Source organism: Pelmatolapia mariae, linkage group LG10_11, assembly GCF_036321145.2.
Source record: "Pelmatolapia mariae isolate MD_Pm_ZW linkage group LG10_11, Pm_UMD_F_2, whole genome shotgun sequence".
NCBI lineage: Eukaryota > Metazoa > Chordata > Actinopteri > Cichliformes > Cichlidae > Pelmatolapia > Pelmatolapia mariae.
Genome location: NC_086236.1, coordinates 32,650,949 through 32,674,932, shown reverse-complemented (window position 1 = coordinate 32,674,932; position 23,984 = coordinate 32,650,949). Strand labels below are relative to the sequence as shown.

Here is a 23,984-nt window from a genome sequence, read left to right as displayed (position 1 = left end):
CTGACAGTAAATCAAGCAGGCTGACATGAGAAGAGCTCCAGCTTCTTCCTTTTAGATTTTAGGATGGAACTAAAGAGCCTTCCCCATTCTTTGCATAAAGGAAACACTATAAATGACCCCTGTGCCTCATGCCCCACACTTTTTTCTTCATACTCCACACATTAATTCTGATCCTGACGCGCTTGCTACTGTGCAGCTTAGAAATGGAACAGACAGCAAAACGGCTCTTAGCTTTCTGCAGTCCCAGTTTGATTTGACCAGGGCAACACAGATGTGGGTTACATTTGAAAAAGCAAATAAAAGGAGCATACTGTGATTTGTGGCTCTATTGACTCATCCAGAACTCAAAGTCGTTGAGGGAATCCGATTCCTCGTCAACTAAGCTGAACTTTGACTGAAACATCAAGTCAAAATGCTGCAACATAATCTCCACAATCTCCAGGGAGACACCACAGGAAGAGTGTGGGAGAGTTAAAAATTACACTCTTCCTGTTCCCGTCTAAACACAGACGTATTAAGCTTTAATTATTCTCTCCAGTGGCTTTGTAATTAGAAGCCAATATCAGGTAGAGCAGCATTATTGGTTACTCAAGCCAAACAGATGAGTTCTATACATCACCCTTCCTGCTCTGCACAGCTATGAAGAACAGCAGGAGGTCAATTAAAAATCCAGCCCACAGGCCAAAGAGGGGCAGTCTGAAGTTAGCCAACTCACACTCAGGCTGCTCAAATTTCTGATGACTAAGAACCAATTCACGGAGTCGTCATATGACTGAGAACATGCACACAGCAAGACTTTTAGTGTTTGTAATGTGTCTGTGAACAGGAATCAATGAGGGAAGCCATAAACAGAATCAATAATGGTACTGGTATTAATACAATTTCATCAATATACTATTTAAGGAGCATATGAAGATCATTTTAGCTTGATTTGTTACTACTAATGTCAAAGGAAAAGCAGCTTCAGTGAAATATTGTTGAGTAGAAAAATGATTTTATTTCACAACTTATTCTTGTGGCTTTCAATCAATAAAATTACTTTCTACCAAACTATAAAACCATCTGCAATGTCATGTGAACAAAATAAAATTCAAAATACAAGTACATTTCTGCTAGAATTAGTGAAATACCTGCATATATAAAAGGATAAACTATGCACGCAGCATTTTCATTTTAAATACTTCAAATCTTACTACAGTTCCAGGTATTTGGTGATAAAAGGTTAACTCGATTAATTACTTTAACTTTTTTTCCTAGTTCTGTATCTATGACCTACAGCTTATTGCAAACAGGGTTTATAAAAACAACAATAAACTCAGGACATGCAGTGTCTTGGATTTCTTTAAATAACATTTGCTTAATATGCTGCATATATATACATATATATATACACATATACATATGTGTATATATATATATATACACATATACATATGTGTATATATATACATATATATATATATATATATATATATACATACATACATACACATGTTTGATCAGTGAAATCCTCTGTCTCATACGACTTCAGCACCAAATAAAATGTCCTGCAAAAAATACAGACGTGCTGAGAGGGAACCTCCAGCACAGGATTTCTGCCTAATGACTGCTTTCTGACCATCTAGCATCCTGCCTTTGCATCTCTCTGGCCTTTTCAAAACACACTGGGTGAGAATATCCTGAGGGAAGTATCTCATTATTGTTTCTCTAATGAGCGGAAAGGATGTAGAGAAGGAAAAAAGAGAACTTCTTCGACTCTGTGGAAGTCATTTCAAGGATGCTACCCTGAGATAAGTGGGGAGAAGTATTTAAAATAAGAGAGGCATGCATCTGCCTGCGAAGGTGTCCCAAACATATACAGTATGAGCTATATGAAACCAGATAGGACAGAAACAAAAATAAAAACCTGAATAAACGCAACCGCGTAACTGTTACCAACACTTCTGAGAACGTGAATGGATCAGTGTCTGTCCCTTGGTCTTGGGAGGTGTATCTGCAGCTCTTAAACTTCAGCTGTGGTAGTTCAGTCACCATTGTAGCAGAGTCCCTAACTGTTGAAGGGTCTGGTGTTTCTGCCAGGATAGTGTTCTGAGTACTGGGCCTCCACTTCCTCCATCCAGGCCATGCTCCAGTCCCACGCAGAAACAGGCTCCAGTTCGCCGAATGAGTCGCCTTCCGCATGGAAAGATGGGTACAAGGCGCTGAGGGGGGAGGCAGGCGGAGAGAAATCTAAACACAGGAGAGGACAACATGTTGACATTTCAATATCAAGCATGTGTCTGTGTGTGCGCGCATGAAACTCTACTTGCCTTCGGAGAAGCAAGAGTAAACATTTCGAGCCCTCTGAGGAGCACCTTTCATGATGATTCTCAGGGGTGAAACGAACATTTCGAAGCTCCTTTGAAGCAGCAGTTTGTCCCTGAAAATAAAACTTTTCTAATTTGTTTGAGGCTCTAAAGCAAACTGAGCCAATTCACACCAACCACTTTGTGCAGTCCAGTGGTAGCAACAAATTTCAAAGAGCTCCGAGCTCACATCCAGAAAAAACACAAAAATGACGCTGAAGCCTTGAAGCTATACAGGCTCTGCCAATTAATGTGAGAGTGTGAAAGTGCACCAATCTGTGACAAGCCTCTTCCTGCTGTTTTCTTAGGATTAATCCACACTGTACCCTTCAAGCTAGGTCTCAGATAAGTACACTGAACCTGTGTGTGCACTTAACTGCACAGACTTTATTTTTTATTGGTAACTGTAAAGCAAAATATTTTAAATGTTACTGAAAAAACAACTGATAGGATGTCCTGAACACCCAGAAAATTTCACTTGACATACAATAAAATGAACCCATGACCTGATTCCATCATTGCACAAATGTTAAAAACGGGTACGGTTTGGTGTCAGCTGGCTGCATGTGATCCACAGCTTTGTACTCAAAGTAACTCGGAGTAATTGTGAGGGAACATAATCAGCTGCAGAGAAGCCACTTCAAGAGTTTTCATACTGTGTGATACTGTGAAAATCAGCCAAGGCAGAACGTTGCCAAAAGTGAGTGTAGTGAGTAGAATAAAGCTGCACAGACCCCAAGGGAGGGCAGGGTGACTGATGAGTTGACAAAGAGGGATGTAGATGACTCATCTGGAGGTTCAATCTGCTGAAAGGTCCCTAAGTAATTGCCTGGTGCCACTAGATATTAGACTGAATGAGTTTTTGTCTTTGCACAGGAGGCACATGGACCAAAGCAGAAAGTCTGCTCAGACACGTTTCTGCACACAGTGAGACATCAGAAACATACGAAGAAGGCCAGAGAGGCCAAGCTACTTCCACAAAGCATTTTCACAACATTGTAACCCTCCATACCAACTTAGGGCTGCTCTGCCTTACCATCGAGCATCTTTCATAGATGAAAGGCCCCATCTAGTGGGGGAAAGTGGTTTTGCGCTTGTTTGGTTTCATCCATTTCAATAGTGACTAAAAGCAGCAGCTCACAGCTTTGTTTATGTCACATGAAAAATCAGTGATTCTGCACATGGAACCTGAACCTTTGTACTATGAGACAACAGCACATCAGCTGGCAACTACACTTTATCATTTCAAAGTTCAAAGTGTTTTTTTAGTAACTGAATCATTTGATCTTTGTTTATTTATCATTCATAAATAAATAATAATGCTCCAAAGGATAGAGCAGTTTATGAGGAGTCACTGGTAGGAATGAACTAAACCAAACCAACGAAGAGTTACACACTTGCTAACAACACTTGTCAGTGTATTGAGACACTGCTCTGTATAAGTTCTGTGTGCTACAGGGCTCCACTGTGCCTCAGGAGGTACACTTGACCCTCTATTATTTTGAAGGTCTGTGGTTTGATCCCCTGTTTCCTCGAGTCCACATGCTAAAATGAGACACACACTTGTTAGAGTGTGTGCGTCTAATAATTAGCAAAAGCTTAGGGCATAGACTAAAGTGCTAAATGAATGAATGAACTAAAAAGTACGACATAAACATGAGTCTGTTAGTCCTTTAGTAAAAACTATGAGCCACAGTTTATGCTGACTTAGGTATTTCTTCTTCTTAGGTATCATTTGTCCTGATACTATAAAAACTAAAACTAATCCTTCAGAAAGCAGCCTCCAAACTGTTTTCTTAAAATATAAACTTTTTAAAAACAAATGTTTTCGTGAGTAAATGAGTTTAAAACAGACAAAATATAGATGGGTGACAACACTGAACACACTTATGGTTCAGGACTACAATTTGTTGAAAGTAGCAGATTAAAAAAAAACTCCACAGGATCACTTGTGGGAGTTCTGTAGTTTTTTAAATAGTATTTTTACTAGTATTTTATAACTTAACCCCACCCACTAAGTGCCGTGGAGTTAGGTTAACTGGTCATTCAAAAAAGCTCACATAACTGTGCGTAGTTAAATCTCATTCATTTCCACCATCATCTCATGAAAACGGATGTTTTTATAAAATTTTTTGCCACAACTGATTTTCCTATTTCAAAAGTGACATTTCTCCTGTTTACCTGACAAAGAGGCTCCGCTCATGCTCTCCGCTGCCATGGCCAGGAGATGAGCAAAGTTGGCACTGTCATTAGTGTAGCAGCTGTCCACGGAGCTGATGAGGCTGGTGCGAGCACTGGACAGGTTGCTGTCCATGACTGAGCTGATCGTGTTCCACAGAGAGCTGTCCCATTCGCTGTAGCAGGAGGAAGGCGAGCTCTGACGGCAGGCACGACGGAGACTATTTAATGGAGGTTCGGGCTCAGTGAAGGCGTCGTGGACCTGAGCAGAGCGAGTCGGCCCGCAGATGTAATTCAGCGTCGAGGCAAAATGATGGGACAGGGAAGGACGCTGCTCTGGCAGGGCACTGCTGACACAAAGGAGCAGAATGGTCAGCTACAGTAACTGTGCATGCATCTGTATGTAGGCTGCATACAGGAGAAACTAAGCCGATACGCAGAATAATATCATGGAATAGTCATTATAGTGTTCACCTCTGCTCAGTGCTGACTTTAAATGGATTCATTATCGCTTTACCTGCATCTCTCTGGTTTAGGAGTGAGCTCCAGGTACTCGGCAGCTTCCTGTGCTGTCAGCATGCTGCCCTGTTCATTACTCTGTGACACAGAAGATAATGCAGTGGACAGGTGGCTGTAGGATGGGCAGCTGTTCTTGTTGCTGGGTCCCAGTTGTCCATGGGGGCCTGATGCAGGACACACTGACTGAAGAGAGCCCATGTCCATTGTTAGCTTTGTGGAACGACTAGAGCTGAGGGAGACGCAAACAGACTGTAAGACTTGTGTCTTTTTTTTTTCTGTCAAACAACCTTTATAAATACAGGAAACCACTGTATACATCAGACTGTATAAATGGTATCACTGATTTTTATGCTTTCTTCTCACATTTTGTTAAACATAACGTAACACAAGCTTAACAAAATATATCATGTAAGACTTAATGTATGATTTTATTGAGGTTAGAAGTGCTCGTAGCTGCAATTCATAGTCACAGGAAGTTTTTTTTAAAATAAAATATATTTATGAAAATGTGAAATGGCATTAGATAGCTAAGTTAATAAAGTGAACCACCACTTCTTCATAAAAATTGTTGTTGCTGTCTTTATCTCCTTTATTTAATCAATTCGCAAACATATATATAAAGTGAGGTTTGCTACATAACAGAACTACAGTATATAAGAGTTCAGTTGTCCTGCTGAGGTCAGACACAAACACTATTCATGCCAATAAGCTTATTCTTAGCTGTCTTTATCTTTGTACCTTTCTATACATAAAAGTCTACCAACTACATAAAGAAAAGAATAACCATTCAAATATGATAAAACAAAAAAAAAACTTCAGAGCTTTGACTTTTCTGCTCTGTATAGTAATTAGGTTCCTACACAGGAATGGTAAATGGTAAATGGCCTGTATTTGTATAGCGCTTTACTAAGGACCCCAATGCGCTTTACACTACATTCAGTCATTCACCCATTCACACACACATTCACACAGTGACTTGTAGGAAGTGACTTGTAGCAGAGTGCTAAACAGAGAGCACAAGAAGTCAGTGAACCTGGTATGTCTGTTAGTGACTAACCATCAGCAACAAAGTGATATAGTGTAATGCTTCGTAAGCAAGTACAGAGAATATAAAAGATTTCTTTAACATGCAGCTGAACATTGATCTGTGCGTTTGACTTCTGCAAATTAAAAAAAACAAAACAAATATTTGACTCTATTCAACAATTTAGTGAATTTCTTCCTAATTATGAAATATTGAGTTAATCCTTTAATATGTGACACGATGTCAAAGAAGCCTTTAACTAACAAAATAAATCAGTTCATCCTCATTTATGTCCATGCAAACCAATATCTGAAACAACTCCCTGAGGTCCTTCAATACTAAACTAATACAGAATAGACTACTACAAAAATAAACAAGTAGTTGAAATGATCAAAATGTTCTGCATCAGGCAGCTTAATTACTGGAAGTACTGGGATCAGTAACGACCACAATTATAAATATACAAGGTGTCATCAATTAATGACAACTTTACTGGTTACCCTTCCAAACTAGCAGTCTTCTTGTGTCCTGTGTTTTAAACTCAGTGTTACACATATCTGCAAATAGGATCCTTATCATTGTTCTCCTTAAGTGTTTCCACTAAAGTGGGCACTTTCTGGGACAGAAACATACTCAAAGGACGGAAGTCTAAGTCATCGCTGGCCATTAATGGAAGGCTAAAAAAATAGAAGATACATGGCAGGAAGCAGGAAAACTTTGCTTGATTTTTTAACATTTCTTCTAGTTATTTGCATAAAACAACTGAAACACTGCATAGAAAGAAATATTAAAATATACACTACTGTAATGCTTTGCAACCAGAGGGGCAGGACATATCCAGGAGGTATGAGAGAAGGTGGGAGGATTTGTACTGTTGTAGGATATTTACAATATAAAGTGAATTGAGGAAATTGTTGTTGTCGTCTGGTGCTATGTAAATAAAACTGAACTGAATTTCAGTCTTTCATTCTGGTCTAGCTAGCTAACATTTTCAGATGGCTCAAAGTTCCCACTGTGACAAAACTAAAGCATATTACCTTCCAACTGAGTGAACCACAATCACATCTATTTAACAATTTCAGAGTTTGAACAGTGTGTCCCAAACTGACTTGAGGGTCATATTAAGGTTAATCTCACATCGCTTTGTGACAGTGACAGCTAGTGTCTGCTACAGATTAGTAAATACATTCTGTTTTTATCAGTGGAATTGGAGAGGTTACAAAAACAGAGGTTTTACTGTTGAAGAGTTTACTGTTACTCTTCAAAAGTACCTGAACAAACAAACTCACAGCCTGCCTTAGAGTTGAAGGTAGTCTGCATTCTAGCTGTACTATAGGAAGGAAATATCCTGTATTATATAGATAATATACTACCTTTATGCCAACTAAACTATTCTAAAGACAGACGTATACACTGGTTTTTATAGGGTTATCTGAAAACCTGCATTGTCAAGTCTAATTTTTCAGTTGCTGATGAGGAGTCAGAAACAACTAAATCTGTTTTGTTTTTTTTTTCATTATTCCCCTTCTACACAGCACCTGCATTTTCCAGAACAATATCTCCATTCAACCCTCTAACGCCCAGTCTCAGTGTTTATCTCACCCTCCATCTGAGGTGAGGCTTTGCGTGTCAGTGGCGTCCTCGGTGGGTACTGGGGGAGGGGGCAGCAACATGTCCATAAGATGTAGTGATGCTGAGTAATGCAGCAGACGAGGACAACCCACAGGTTTACCACTGTCTGGATGTCCACCTGGATACACCATAGCAAAGTATAATTATCCAATAATTCCTTTTATTCCAGATTCTATAAGTATCATTTTAAATTTCGTGACTACAAAAAAGTTTGATCTGTGTACAAAATGTTTCTTACACATCCACTAGGTTTGTGGACAATAATGATTTAATTACACAGATTTAAAGTACCGTGCTGGAGAGCTGGTATGTGACTATGTCCCTGGGTTCTTGTTGAAAGTATAGGGACACTGCTCACTGCTTGCAGCTCTGTGGAGAAAACCAATTGGCCAATTCACGTTACTCAAGAAAGAAAGAAATTAACACTGCATTTCCAGCTATCCACTGCTCCATATCTACCTTGCTTGCTGTGGTTCTTTTCCCATGATTCCCTTAGCACACCCATCTTGGGCTGGGGTCGTATGGCCTGTTTCCATGGCAGAGCCTCCCTGCTGATGATGGGTGAGGGCTTGCTGGCAGGGTGAGTAAATATCTGGATAGTTTCGGCTCCTTCTTTGTGGGGCAAACCATGAGACATTTTAGTGACACGTCCCGGACTGTTGAAGGTCTTAAGACCACTGCCCATGAGGTCCACGTAAAAGGTGCCGTAGACACCGCAGCTATCGGTCACAATGGGAACGGTCGACTCCAGGCAGCTGCTGTCCTTCTTGGATGAGACTGGGAGGCCTAAGAAAACAGAGAGATTTATAAGAACACAAGTAGAACAAAAGGCTGCATCCCAAATTGCAAAATACTGTATGGGTTTAAAAGGTTTCTATGTTTCACACATTGGGCCACAAAGTCAAGCTCGGCAGTAATCCCAGGAATGAGTTGAACAAACACAGCTGTCAAATCTTATATAAGACGAACTATCTGAGCGGCTTTAGCCTGCACACAGATGCCTAAGAATCTTACAGATGTAGGACCTTCAAGCTGTTCTACAACCAGGCTTTTCAGGCTTTGTCTTTCTAATCACTGTAGTAGCTGTGGACATTAAGGCCTGTTCTGTTCTACTCTGGGTCTTGCTGCTGCTTTCCCTTCTTGCAGCTTCATGTGGCACAGCCATAAAGTGGTTAGCAGTGTCACTTCCTGGTTTGGACCCCAACTGGAGTTTGCTACTCTGTGGAGTTTGCATGGTCTCCCTGTGCCTCTAGGTATTCTGGCTTCCTCCTATAGTGAAAAGGTATGCATACTGGGTTAACTGGATATTCTAAAATGACTGTGGATGTGAGGAAGCTAAAGATGGTCAATAAAAGAAGCTCTACATAAATGTGTCTGTTCATCTCAAACAGTGCTGTCATAAAGCTCCTCCCATGTTTGGATCCAGTCTTTACATTACTGCCATCTTGTGGCTACATTTAGGTATTGTTACTGAAAGCTGTGCTTATGCTCACTGGAAACTGAGCACAAAGTATACCGGCTCAGCTGTCACTGCTCTGGAATCAGCTAGGATCTCCACTTTGTATGAAAACGCAGTTTGCATTAGCCAGTAAACATGCTTTGGTAATTCAGCATCAGAACAGTTTCAAATTAACATCCAGTTAAATGTTTGCCCACCTGCTGTGCTCCACAGTCATTTTCATTAATATTTAAATTCCCCACATAGATATTGATAGTTTACCATGTCACACACGACTCAAACCTTTTAATTCATCTGATCTGTTGTTATTAATAAATTTGAATACAATTTAAAATATTTTTAATGTACTGAAAAATTCTACACAATACTTTTTTTCCATAGATACTCTTCTGGTCCTCAAAGGACAGCCATGATACAAACATATGCATTAAAAAAAGGTGATGCTGAACATTAAACAGAATATAAAGTACTTAAAATGAGCTCAATATTCGTAATTCTTTTAACACCGATGGAGAAGGTTTTTCTGTTTACAGTGAAAATAGAATATCAATCATATATATTTCATTTTTGTTTGAGCAATTTGTATATATTAAAGTCATGTCTTATATTTTGTAAACTGTGTAATATATATTGTATTATTTAATTAGTTCAGTCTGTTACTGTTATTGTCTTGAAGCAAATGTAGCCAAATAATTTCCTCAGGGATTCATAAAGTATTCTGATTCTAAACTGCCTTTCTGTACCACAGTCACCACACGCCTCTCGTGTACATACAATGTTATATACAGTGTAATGTCTATGTGAGAATAGCACATGTTGTAGTCCAGTAAATTCAAGCCAGCAGCACGATTTCAGACAATGTCCTAACCTAATTCTCCAGATTGTTTTACATGACATCTGAAAACAGTTTATGTAGCATCATCAGAATCATTGGTTGATTTTTTTCGTTTCCTCAACAGTAAGCAAAAAATCTTTGGTGGATTTTAAGAGGTCACCACGAACCCAAACAAGTAAATCTAGTCAGGTCTGCTGTAGGACAGCAGTTTGAGGGAGAAAGAAGTCATCATCAGTCTACTATTTTGCAGTCCATACTCACTGGTGCTTCGGATACCTGGGTGATGCTGACCTTGGGCCCATAGGTCATGGTACTTTTGACTCAAAGAAGGTCTCCAGCCTCCGGGGATCCACGGTGAATCTGGAGCTGCCATCCTGGAGAGAAACCAAATCAAACCAAAATGAACTCGGTGTAACCAAACGTCAAATATTAGAGATGTTTTTATGCTGTACAAAACACTCTGACAGTGGAGGGGAAGATGAAGCATGTTCGATCCCCGTCTGCTCCAGTCTGCATGCAAGCTACTAACCCTGAGCTGCTTCATATGAATACGTGTGAATGTTTGGTAGGAGAAGTGCTTGTGCGAGTTATGTAAAGCGCTTTAAGTGCTCAGAGTAGAAAAGCGTTATATAAGAAGCAGTGGTGCTCTATTATTTACCTAACCATAGTCATGTCAGAGGCTGGCACATCCCGAGTTTGAATAAGAAGGCAGCAGTACTGCAAACCATGCAACGATGGAAGCAAGAGAAAAAAAATGAAGGTAAGTTGGAACAATTTTTAACTTTATTTTAGAGTGAATGCACCCATCGAGGGGTTGGTGAGTTTATTTTCTACTAAAAGTTGTAACACCATTTGGTGGTTTCTGTTCAATATTTTGTGATGCTCATGTTTCGAAGGGTTAGGTCACTCAGTAATTCCTGTGTAAAGTATTGAGTCAGCAAAAGGAGTCTTTCCCTCTAAAGCTCACAAAGATAGATTTAGGAAAGTACTGGATGGAGGAAAAGTAAAGAGGACTGGTTCTTACGTAGTGCTTTTCACTAACATTCACAGATGAACGCATTACAGAGAGTTCAGTATCCTGTCCAAAAATGCTTAGTCATTAAGATAAGGATCTGACCATCAACCTTCCGATAGGCAGAAGATCTGCTCTACCTTGTACCTACACTACCCCCCCCCCCCCCCCCCCCCCCAAAAAAAAGTAAAGATATTCCCTCCTTTACCCTACCGAAACTTTTTTTTCCAGGTGAATACTTTTAGGTGGTGAAAACAGATTTTGCTTCTGTTCAGCCTACTGCTTACTCCCTGTGCTTCTTCAACGCACCATCAACTAAAAGCAGGTGTTTTTTTGTCTGTAAACAAACATCTAAGAGAATGAATGTATTACATTTAACCAGCTGTCTTACCAAGACTTCAAAAGCTGACTTGCTGACTATAATTCAAAGTGGTTTGTATACATTCAAGACACTACTTGAATGAATGTAAAGATGATTCATCCACACTTGCTTTTAGTGGTTTGAATGTATTCCTGTCACTTTATTGTCGCAACAGAATCAAATATGCATCTTCTTTTCATTTTACCTGTGTTTTATAATGAGATCTTCACTGGCTAGTCTTCGCAAACCTAAAAATAAAGGAAAATATAGTATCAACAAAATATGCATATTATTGTTTATCACAAAGCCTTTGTGGGTGTATTGGGGTTCAGCCTTTTCTTTTTACTATGGTGAACATTAAAGCCTTAAACTCATACCTTTAGCCTTGCCAGGTCTTGGTATCAGCTGACCGGTCCTGCTGTGGCGTCTGAAGAGACAGATCGCTGCACCCATCAGAACACACCACAAGACGGCTCCGATGCTGCCGAGCAACACAGGGTCCTGAAGAAAGGCCAGGACCGGAGACAAACGCCGCCTCTGGCTATCTGACTCGGGTAGTCCACCTAACTGTGAGTCTGAGCAGCAGAATGGAAGCACATTATGAATGAATACAACCCAGTCTGAGAACACACGCTGGTCTTTATCTGTCCTGATACAGAAATAAAAAGTTGACAGCTGTATTGCTCACTGATGACAAATCCATGAGGGTCACTGAGCATTCCTACTCCAGCCCCATTGACTGCTGCTATGGTGACCCAGTACTGCTTCCCTTGTTTGAGGCTAGAGATATGAAGGCTCAGTTGGCTACTATCCACCGTCCAGTTTTGGTACTGCTGCTCTTCGGGCTCCACACACCACACCTGAAGAAAGTTTGCATCTTTAAGAGTGAGATTGAAGCTTGTATCCACCCCAAACATGATCAAAATCATTTGTGTGGATAAAGCTTTAATCACTAAACAATTCATCAGCTGCTCCACATGGACATACCAGTAACTGAGACTCCAGTTATAACAGAATAAAACATTCCTACTAAGAACCATGTGCTCTTCTTTATTTAATATTTAATATGTCTACAATACAACACATTTCTTCCATCACAAAGTTTGCCTCAGAATCTTAGTGCACAGTGATTGGTTAATCTGTTTCTTGTTCCACTTGCTGATTAATTCTTCCATATATTTGTATGCAGGACTGTTTGTATCCCATGTTTTCCTCTTAAAATGACTCCAGCATGATTCATTACAATCTGTAAGGATTTATGTTTCCCTGAAGGTTTCAACAGTCTGCTGAGCAGACAACTGTGTCGTGCTGTCCTACTGTAATTACCTGGTATCCCTGTAAGATCCCATTGTGGGTTACAGGAGGAGGAGGCTCCCAGCTCAGATGGATGGTGTTATTCTGCTCATGATTGACTGTTACTGACACAGCCCGAGGAGAGGCACTGGGCACTGTAAACAGAGCACTTATTATTACCAGCAAAACACAATGAATATTCTCACATCACAAAGATAAAGTAAAAACCTTTGTCACCTGTCTCAGAAACTCTCAGGTGCCGGGTGTTGCTCTCCCTCCCATATAAGCCGCTGCCATAAGGCCGAACTTTGAAATCATATTTGTAGCCTCTCTTTAGGGGGCCCACCTGAGCCTGGAAGCTGGGGAATGTCACCTTCTCTGCTGCCCAGTCTGAGCTGGCAGTGAGCAGAGAGCGATATAGAACCTCAAAGCCATCAAGGTAATGCGGCTGCGCTGGGAGTGACTGGAGCTGGTCAGGGAGAAAATACAATGTGGATCGTGTACGTGTCATACTCCTGCATTCTTTTAGACACGTGGTGCAACAGCTTTCCCTTACCTTCCACTGTACGAAGGACATGTTAGAATCAGGGGCCATGACGGTGATGTTCTCCAGAATCACACGCAGGGATGACAGCTCTTTGTGGAGGTCTTTCTGCTTAGTGTTGGCAGCCTCTGGAAACACAAATTCAAACCCATTGCATTAACCACAGATGATTGCAGCAGTGTGTGAGGACCTCTCTGTTGCTGGCCAGATTGTGCAGTGAAAATTCACTAGCCAACGTTAGCCTAGAGCATACTTGTTTCATGAATTCATTCACACAGCAAGAATCTACCGCTGACATAGAACTGCAAGGTTTCTTTGAACACAAACATGTTCCACTGCCTAAAGACTCTAAACTTACATTACAGATTCATAAAGTCTTTCCACTGATACTTCAAATCCCTCAATTGCTAACCAAAGGATAAACATCATTCTTCACCCTCATTTGGTGCAACGATGATGGTAGGGAGATTGCTAAACCCTCACAGCTGTTCAGATGGACTGAGATTTTGCAGTTATGAAGACCATAGCATATGATTCACATGGTTCCCTCTCTGTTATTTTTCATTAACTGCTCAAATCTATGAGTAAACATTTTAACATCATGTGCATTGGACAGTGCAAAGATAATGATTTTTTTTATGGAGAGCTGTTTCAGAAAGGTGTATGAGACAAATAAATATCTACAACTGTGGCATGCATAAGCACTTTAGTATCTGCAAGTGAGCATATTATAATGTCTGAAGCTGAACTAAGGTATTTTTTGCATCATATTTTTGCATATACAATTATGGTAAGTTATTTTTCAGTTAGACAACAGATACTCCATGACAAAAAACACAGTTGATTGTCATGGACAACTCCAACACGAGTTTCAAAAACTTCTTCAACTCATTCAAATGCAAATGTATGCAGCAAAGCACACCCACAGCTTATAAGATCTTACACTCCAGAATGAGCAGCTGTGCTTAACGTTACTGCTATTCTCCAGCTATTTACTGACCAAATCAGCTAATTTATGAAAAACACCTCTGCCTTTGCATCCTGTATATAATGTCACTTTGTTTTAATAAAAAACCTACAGCACTTTCTGGGAAATTACTGTTCTCTCTGTGCAGACCTTTGCACAAAGACGAACAATAATCTAATCACAAACCTACCTCCCAAGTGTGGACTTACTACAATCACGTCTAAATTACAGAATTCAGAAGACTACAACTAAAGTCATAGACACCACATGATGAAATGAATTAGTTTCAGCATATCAAATCATAACAATCATTTCTAAACTGTGGCTCTGACTGCTGTAAAACAGAAATGTCACTGTGTGAAGGAAGCACTCATTTCCTACACTTAGAGTAATCGTAGGAAAACATTCTGATGGCCCACTCTGAAGCAGAGTGTTTTTAACATTCATCGAGTGATTGTAAAACACATGACACCAGATATATTTTAACAGCATTATCATGTAACCTCACCTTCAACTAGTAGCTCTGCACTGGCAGTGACCACACCCACATCATTGAGAGCAGTGCAGGTGTACTTCCCGGCATCCAGGGCTGTCACATAATGGATCTGGAGAGTCTGGTCCGGGTTTACGATGTACCTGTGCACACATGGATTTGAAATTTCACGTCCCCCTCATCTCGTCTAAAAGAATCAACATTTAGACATAGCAGAGATTCAACTGGTTTCATTTACAAGCCTCCATATAAGGAAAGTAACTTCACTGAACAAACAGCTTGATGTAGACAAAGATTAAGAATAATTTGGACTTTTGAATTTGAAATACAAAGACTGCTCTGAAGCGCAGTGCTTTTTGGTGTTTTGTGTCTGTCTTACATAAAATGTTAACACTTAAAATCGCCACAATCTGCAATGTTTCCACACCCATAAAGCATAAATGAATATTAGCCAGTGACCATATGAAAGGGTTCTATATTACCTGCCATTGGGCAGTGGTCCCTGCTCTCTGCTCCAAACCACAGCAGGTGGAGGGTCACCTTTAGCTTGGCAGTAAAACTGGGCAGACTCTCCCGCTCTTACTGATACGTTTTCTGGCTTCAGCACCAGTACGGGCTTGGCTGCAGTACAACAGAAGAGAAACTCAGAACTATGCTTTGCATGTATCAAAGTGTTTTGTTTGCAAAAGGAAAACTTGCACAGGGTAATCTTACAGAGGGTAATATTGCTTTGGAATCCTGACATTGCATTGGACACTAGCGATGCTAACACAGTGAGTTGTTTTCAGTTCCTGTCTCACCCAGCACAGAGAGCCGAGCTGCCCTGCTCTCCCTCTCCCCCACAGTGTTGATGGCCGAACACACGTAAGCACCAGAGTGACTTTTCTCTGCAGGACCGATGATAAGCTTCCCATTCAGCTCCTGCAGCGGAAGCACAATGCAGACAGGATGTGGAAATCACACAGGATCTATACATATATGTACACTTGAAACTGGTGACTTGAGACCATAAACTCATTAGTAGAGGTCACACAACAAAACGGCCAGAAGATCATTTTCCATCAGACTTCTTTGTGGAACCGGGAGTAACTCCCTGCTGGAAATGTAAAAGCATGCACTTTTTAGACCTCAAAGCTAAATTGATTTGTACTGACCTGCTTTCACAGGCAAACCTCTGCAAATGCATTTATCGAGAATTTATAATCTGACTTTTTTCCAGTTTTTTTAATACAATGGTGATTTTTAGTGAATGAATTCAATCCAGTACTACGCTCTTATCAATGCAAACAGTGTTTCCTTAAGAACTATGCATTTACCTCCTGCTGCTGTTGTTATGTTAATCTGACAGCGATGTCTGCACCTGCATCTACAAGGCTGATTTCAGTGCCAGTATTCCTCATCTGATCCGTTTCTACCCTCTAGAGCATTACTGTCAAACTAATGCTCTGCTCTGTTGCTGTTTGTTGGTTTAGCCGACATGACAAATTTCACACTGATACTGGATTGTTTTGACATTCACCTATTTGGATCCAGCTTTTTCCTACCATAGAAACTGCCCTGAAAGAGGTCCTGCAGGGTCATTAAAAGGGTTGGAACATGCACAAAGGTGTGGATGCTAAAAGTCAGAGTGCAAGTTCTTAAGAGCAAGCATCATGTGACGGTGCCCTTTGCATTTGTTAATAGTTGGGAAGTTCCATTTCAAACAGTTGTAAGATTCTATTTTTACACAGGTTATATAGCTGTAATAGATTTATTAGGGGCAGACAGCTCACAGTGTAATGATGATCAGCACTGCTGATGGGCAGCCCATCCTTCTTCCAGACAACATTAGGTTCCGGATGTCCCACTGGGGGGCTGCAGGTTAAAACAGCCATTTCCCCCTCTGCCACTTCCACATCAGTAGGCTGCATACTGAACTCCTCCTTCAACACTGCAAAATCAGAGAGTTCAGGTTAAGCTTACCTGAGACCTATAACCATAAAGGATCTTTGAATACGCTGAGAGATAAACTGTCTGCATGAGATAAAATGTCTATTTCTGCACCTGTCCAACCCTCAGCTGGGCTAAAGTAACATTTCCTCATATTCAACCACAGAACAGCCTTGTCTCACTCGCATGTAAGAAAGATATGCAACAAGCATGCAGTGTATTTTCTCTCAGTTTGAGCTTGTGAATGTGTCTGAAACCTTTATGCGAGGCATTCCTCTCTGTACTGCAACTTTTCCAGCAAGACAAATTCATGTGTCTCACTGCTCCCATCAACTCGAATTCATCTTTTCTGTGGGCTTTACTCATAATTACTGAACCTTTTTTTTTTCAAGTAAAATAACCAGACATCTACCATAAATGACCATCCTCTGAATGGGGAAATATCCTCTTCAGTGTTATTGCTTTTTACTTTATAATAAAACTTGTTTGATCTCAACATTTTTAACATTTTCTCTATTAACACATTTATTTTGAATTAATTTTCATTTAAACAGAAATCATATTAGTCTGTTTATTTAATCACACAGTTGACCCACATGACATTTTGCAATTTTAGACACCAGAATATGAAGGATATTATCTATTATATTAATCATATCATTATATATTATATCTATTCTATGAACATAGTGAAAATCTATACAAACATAGAAGGTTTTATAGAATAAACTCCAAAAAGGAATACATTATTTTAACTACAAATAATGCATTAATGAACATTCATGAACAACCATCAATTTGACTGTGACTCATGATATAAAGGCTGATGAGTCAGATCTAGCATGTGATGCCATATACAGGAGACTGGAGTAAGATGAATAGGTAAGGGTTACAGGACGGCTTAGGGAGTGATATTGAGCCAGGTGGTTTGAAATGTTGGGAGTTCTGGTCCTCATACTGTAGGGACTGTTGTTGTGAAGCGGTGCTGTATAAATCCAGCTGAGCTGAATTTACCTGAAGTGAACTGAATTAAATCAACAGCTCACTGGGATCCAGATGAATAAACAGTGAGGTTCTGAGGTGAACTGGCATCACTGTTTAACTCCAGCAAACACTGACACTGTCTCTCTGTGACTGTAACCACGCACGTCTTCATCACCTCTCTGTACGAGTATCTGTGTGATGTCTTTATTGCCCCACCTCTGTTCTCTGATTAGGGTTTCATCTATTGTCTTTTTTAGAGAAAAACAAATTATAAGCGCATCTAGAAACAATTTTTAAGATGCATGCATCCAGCCAAACACTTGTCTGTACTCGGGCGAGACTTGAGAATAGATGCTTAAAAAGCATTCCGATGTTCAAAGACCCAGAATTCTCCTGTGGAAATAAGGCTGATGTGCTTGGAAGGAATTCTACTGTCAATTAAGTGATTTAGCAACTGAGCATGTCAAATATCTCAGCTGCTAAAGCACTTCATTACTGATTGCTATTTTTGCTAAAAATGGAGTTGGAAATAAGTCTAGAGACAAACCAGAACAGGAGACAGGAAATGTGTTTTGATTGGTTCAGTAATAAAACTATGTGAAAAATATAGACATAAACCCCCTAGATCAAATTAATTTTACACATACCGCCCAAAAGTGGGCCAGACCTGTGAAAATCCCATTTCTTGCAGTGTGAAGCAGTTTGTCTGCACATTTAGTCCCTGACATATCTCAATATAAGAAGGAAACAAAAGCGCAATTTCAACAGCGTCTCTCACTATGCCATTTTTCTACGTGATAAAGAAATGATGCTGTAGTAAATGAAAGGACTCTGTCAGCATGACTGTTGGGCTTGAATTGTATGAAATAAATGCGTAACATTAGAGAAAAGTTTAGTTAATTTCGTTAATTCAAAGAATATTTCCTATTTTTTTTATTTATTTATGTCTTTAACTGGATACATTGTAAAAAACAGACACTGATAAAGTAGAGAGTGAAACAAAAGGAACTAATTGCTTATCTGTTACTTCATTACTCTAATGTGAATGACTGTGTGCGAGGTGCTTATCAGTAGTAAAATCCTGATGGAGTCCAAAATGTATGCCCTCCTTCACATTTTCCAACGGTGTCCATTGGCCCAGATAGGAGCCTTTGCTGGGCCGATGCTGGCACCTACTGTTTGACAGCCATGCTCTACATATTCAGGTTTTAGTTTCAGTGGGAATCTGACGTCCAATATTAGTGTTTCAGTTGATACAGCAGCACAAAGTATAGCTTTACTAGTGATGAACAGAGATAGGCAGTAATGCGTAATCCGATTACTTTCTTCAAATTACGAGTAAAGTAAGGGATTACTATTGCAAAAAAAGTCATTAGTTACTTTCCCGTAAGCACGCTGTGTTAATGCGTTACTAAACCGTGATTTTGCTTGTGAGAGTGTCTCATGGCAATGATGTAAGCGCGTGCGACATTCGTGGTAACAGACGTTTGCAGATCAACAATGGATAATATATAGAGTGGGGGAGAGCATGGAAGTACTGACCTTACTTTGAGTTTTATTTTGAAAAAAGTGACAAAAACATTAGCGTCTGCTGTACACTGCGTGGGAAGAAAACTTATTTTTACAGCAATAAAACCCCTTAAACTTCTGAGCAAGTACCAAGCACGCTGCCACGGGAATGTGAAATAGAAAATAGAAGAGAAACCCCCGGATCCCCCCCACTGACATGACCACTGCGGCACCGGGCAAACCTCCGCCTGCTCCACTCCTGCTAAACAGGTGAAAATAGATTTATGAACGACAGGACTCAGTGCCGATTCTTTGATTTTATTTATTTTCTGCTGTGTTTTACTTGCATCTATTTGAAAGAGTGAGTGTAAACATAAAACATTATTTTATTTTATATGCTGGACTATGCAGAAAATAGGTTTAAATGTTAAATGAATTTCTTCAAGTCAAAGACTGTTGCATATAATTTAATTTTTGCTTGATGCAATGTGCATAAAGTTAAAGGATTAAAACTAATAAAACAAGTTTTAAAAAGAGACTTTTTCATTTGATTACATTTTATATGATGGAAAATGAAAGGTGTATTGCTTTATTACCTATTGAAGTTGTGTATCATGTTTTTAAAAAGTAACTAAGTAACTAATTACTTTTGAAAATAAGTAATCAGTATCAACTGGATTACTTTTTTGGAGAAGTAATCAGTAATTAGTTACTAATTACTTTTTTTCAAGTAACTTGACCAACACTGGTCATGAACATTTGAACTCTGTGCCTCTGGGAGGCCGATGTTCCCACAACAGAAGAAAACATGATTGGACCTTAAAACAGACTGCAAGAACAAGTTTGTTTCTGAGTGTGCATTTTTAAAACTAATGCAAAAAATTTGACTCCAGTTTTTATACTTTGAGTGGTCATTTTTTTGTTATTATTCTCAGTTTTTTTTCAGTATTTGTATATTTGAACATTCAGTGTCATTTTGGTTTTCATTTAACTTTATGTTGCTTTTAATTCAGTGTTTCTATGCTGTGTGGTGTCTTGTAATGCACTTCATAGGTCTTGTATTTTAAATGCATTATATAAATTATTAAGGCTGTTACTACTCATGTTTAAGGCAAACAACTATTGATATGTTGTAAAAATATAAAATAAATACGAAATATGACTACAGTGTAGTTGCACTACTATATGATTATTTAAGGACTGCATCTTTGCATGATTCATACATACACGCAGACACCAGATGTTCTTGCAGACCCTCATTTATCTATAAGGCCAACCACCCTTTAAGCCAACTTTCTTCTGATTGGTTACCTCATGCACATCATATTTCTGTGGAGCCTTGTATATGAAAAGACTAATCTAATCAAAGTGTTTTAGTTGTCAGTTAGACAGACAGTTCTTTTTATCCCTGTAGGGAAATATTTTCTGTGGTACAGCAGGTCCTATGAGTAGCCACACATGTCCCAGTCTCACCTGCGATAAACAGCGATGCATTACGGCTGGTGTCCTTCCCCGCACTGTTCCTAGCCACACAGGTATAGACACCCTCATGCGACTGCCCCTGTCTTCCCCCTTCCACGCTCAGAAAGAAGAGGCTCCCGTCTGAAAGGATCATCGGCTGCAGCTGGCCATCTCTCTTTGCAGTCTCTAGTGGCTGATTGTTGCGTAGCCACTCAATAGTTGGCTTCGGGCTTCCGTCAGCGCGACAGGAGAGGGTGGCGGGATTGCCAACTTTCACCACCACATCAGAGGGGTGGTGGACAATGCGGGGAGGTCTCTCTTCTGCTCGAACCTTGGAACCTGAGGAGGATAAAGAGAGAATCGGTTAAGCAATGCTGCTCATGTTAGCTTTGATTTCCTGATTTTGTTTCTGTGTGTTTCACTACAGGAGATTTGGTTTATGTAGAAATTACAGCACTTTTCTCTGTAAGAAGCAAACCTCAGCCCTACACATCGCCACCCCTGAGTTCCAGCCACTAGCAAAACCCACAACAAACAAACGTATGCTCTGCTACCAACAAACAATGTGTATTTGCAGCCAGTCACAATGGAATGCCATTCTTTGAGCTTCCCATGGGACTGGATACCCAAAGACGGTGCACAGATGGTGATCAGCTTCCTGACAGGAGCGGAAGTCAGAGGATCTCAGGGACATCCAGGCCAACAAAAGCTGACGGGAACTCCCTCATCAACAGGACATCCTCCACAGAACAAAAGACCATCTTCAAGAGACACTTACCACTCACTTTTTAAAAAACTTAAAATGTTGGAAGAAACAAAATCCTACAAGCGTGTTAAATTACATCATTAAATCATCTTAGGTTAGCAAGGTTTGAGAAGGCAAGTTACAGCACAGACGCTGCTTCTTATTTAATTTATACTATGAAAAACACATGCTTTCAATGTAATTTATACCAGCTGTGTTTAAAGAAAATAATCAGAAAAACAGGAAACTTAATTCACATCTAAACTGAATATTATCTTAATCTGACCCAACATTTTGGGAGTCTGAAATGGGAAAGGACAATCAACAAAACAGCTCTTGTCCCTCTTGAGCTGTTCTTTCATTTACTATAGGCGGAAATGCCTTCCCATTACAGCTAACAATAAGCTGTCCAACCTCATTGTCACTGTGTCCTTTCACATTCAGAGCAAAGGGAGGATGCAGTCAAAATACCAGCATGTCATGGCCAAAACACTCTCAGGACATTTCTAAAATGCTTTATTCTTAGGAGGTAGGTTGTAATCAGGACGCTCCTGAACATCACCAACATTTCCATTCAAACAAGCTGCACAAGCTAAGGAACAAATTATGAATTTATAAACTGTTAGAGGTTTACCCAAAGATCAGCTGGCAACAGATTCATTATAATTGTAACTATATTTAAAAAACAAATCCATTCAGCTCATGCAGCAGAAGCACAATGCAGACAGGATGTGGAAATTAGATCCATACATATATGTACACTTCAAACTGGTGAGTAACTTGAGACCATAAACTCATCAGGAGAGGTCACACAACAAATCTGCCGAAAGATCATTTTCCATTACACTTCTTTGTGGAACTGGTCTGTGTGGTCTGTTAGTGACTTTGACACATTAATCGTCTTACAGTTTTTTACAGTTTATCTGTGCATTGGTGAAGCTGCTAGAATTAAAGCAAGTGGAACCCTGAACACAGACCCCGCAGCAGTATTACAAACATCCCCCTCAAAACTCTACGTTAGGTCTTTTTAGTCTGTTCATTTCATGTCAAGGATTCAAAGTAACACATTACAGTTAAAAGGCATGCTCATCTTTTCTAACACAGGTTGTTTAGTTGACAGGAAGAGTTGACAGGAACAGTACTTACCGAGGAGGAGAACTCCAAACACGGGTAGAAATATGTTCTCCAAATAACTTCTGCTCATCATTCTGAGCAGCCAAGTCAACAACCAGGATACTTTCCTCTGATATTTAATTTAAAGCTAACCTGTTACGTAGCATTTATGCCTCATTTTCACAAAATTGCCATTTGAGGGTTTTTTTGTTGTTGTTGTTTGTTTTAAAGTTACCGCAACTATATATATATATATCTTAAACTTAATTACTGCTCTATAACGATTACTCCCTCGCAGTCCCAACTCCACACAGCTGGGAGGTGCAGTGAAATTTAGCTTCCTGATGGAATGGTTTTCAAAATAAAACCACGAAAGGTCTCGATGCACGCTCAATCGTCCCTGAAAGTTGATTCTGTTCACCGGGACATTCCGTTTTCGGTGAAATATTTCGTAGAAATAAATATTATTATTATTATTATTATTATTATTTGGAAATAAATAATACATTTATTTGCTTTATTCCATAAAACTGCTTTCTATTAGTAACTGAATTTTTGTCTATTCTTCCATGGATTTAGCTTTGAAGAATATGCCATGTGATTTTAATTTGTAGTCAAAATGGCAAGGTTTGTTTCCGCTTTTCTGACCACAGAAAGTTAAACGCTACATTATATGAAGCAAACTACTATCTAGATTAATGAATCTGTGTCCCCTGTCTTTATGTTATAGTAAGTTCTTTTCTCTCGTTGTATCTATTGCAGATACTTTGCAAGAAATTCAGGGTATAAAGAAGTCAGGGTTTGCCACATGTCATCGTGGAAGAAACGTTTCATTACTACAACAACATGTAAATCGCATAACACTATCAGAAATACCTGAGACCAGCAACGCTCTTTGGATTTTTACATGCCACAATATTACAGAATATAACCAGCTATTAAACAAAGGAAAGTAATGAATAAATGAAAACCATGTCGAATTAAAATATATTTGCCAGTGATTCTCACAGCAGTAATTTATATTCTGTGGAGTCAGTTATAAAAGAAATAGAATAAAAGAAAATACATTTCTGATGACCACTGTAAACACTGCTATAAACAAACAAGCAAAACTTCACACTAATATTAATATCAATTTCAACAGTAGAGTTTGGTTTTGCCTTTAAATATTATATTTTAAGTTTAATCAAAGGAACGGAGGAGGAAGTATTACATTTTCTATTTAATCATGAGCTGCTGTCCATTTTCGGCTTTTGTGCTAGCACTCCTATGAGGCAGGAAGTTCCGAATCTCTCCATGTTTTTATTTAACAATAGAAGGAAACTGTACATCTGCTCCTAATTCATTGTGTCCAGCAATTCAGCTTCAAGGCTTTGTCACAGTAGGTTTTACTATAGCTTTTTGTAGATTCTTAAATCACTGAACTAAAAACAGGTTAGAGATTTTGTACAAATATACAAAAAATTGAGTTTTTGATTATAACCCCCCGCCATATAAGAATAAGTTCTACTACATCTTCTAAAGACAGAAAACAGTCCTGATGCTGAGTTACTTCCAAGTTTCCACAGTGAGGACAACTCC

At 39.4% G+C, this 23,984-nt stretch overlaps 1 protein-coding gene across 2 annotated transcripts; it reads right to left on the bottom strand.

Moving 5' to 3' along the window:
* Nucleotides 1–984: 984 nt before the first annotated feature.
* Nucleotides 985–22,707, bottom strand: robo4 (roundabout, axon guidance receptor, homolog 4 (Drosophila)). 2 transcript variants are annotated; one of them, XM_063488079.1, is made up of 19 exons: nt 22,437–22,707; nt 20,558–20,884; nt 16,435–16,592; nt 15,463–15,583; nt 15,145–15,283; nt 14,678–14,805; nt 13,215–13,330; nt 12,896–13,127; nt 12,692–12,813; nt 12,054–12,225; nt 11,743–11,940; nt 11,571–11,613; nt 10,254–10,366; nt 8,158–8,484; nt 7,990–8,067; nt 7,669–7,816; nt 5,041–5,271; nt 4,527–4,870; nt 985–2,229 (listed from the first exon to the last, which is right to left on the bottom strand). In XM_063488079.1, the coding sequence occupies exons 1-19, from the start codon at nt 22,495–22,497 to the stop codon at nt 2,048–2,050; spliced, it is 3,240 nt and encodes a 1,079-aa protein (XP_063344149.1). In that variant the 5' UTR covers nt 22,498–22,707; the 3' UTR covers nt 985–2,047. The 2 variants fall into 2 exon arrangements, with proteins under 2 accessions (XP_063344149.1, XP_063344150.1); XM_063488080.1 differs by having other exon boundaries at nt 10,269–10,366.
* Between the last annotated feature and the right edge of the window lie 1,277 nt (nt 22,708–23,984).

Coding starts and splice junctions, on each gene's coding strand:
- robo4 (XM_063488079.1), bottom strand. CDS start 22,497: ATGATGAGCAGAAGTTATTTGGAGAACATATTTCTACCCGTGTTTGGA. Junction 15,284..15,462: donor AGCTCGGCTCTCTGTGCTGG/GTGAGACAGGAA, acceptor GTTGTACTGCAG/CCAAGCCCGTACTGGTGCTG. Junction 10,367..11,570: donor GATCTCATTATAAAACACAG/GTAAAATGAAAA, acceptor GTTTCTCTCCAG/GATGGCAGCTCCAGATTCAC.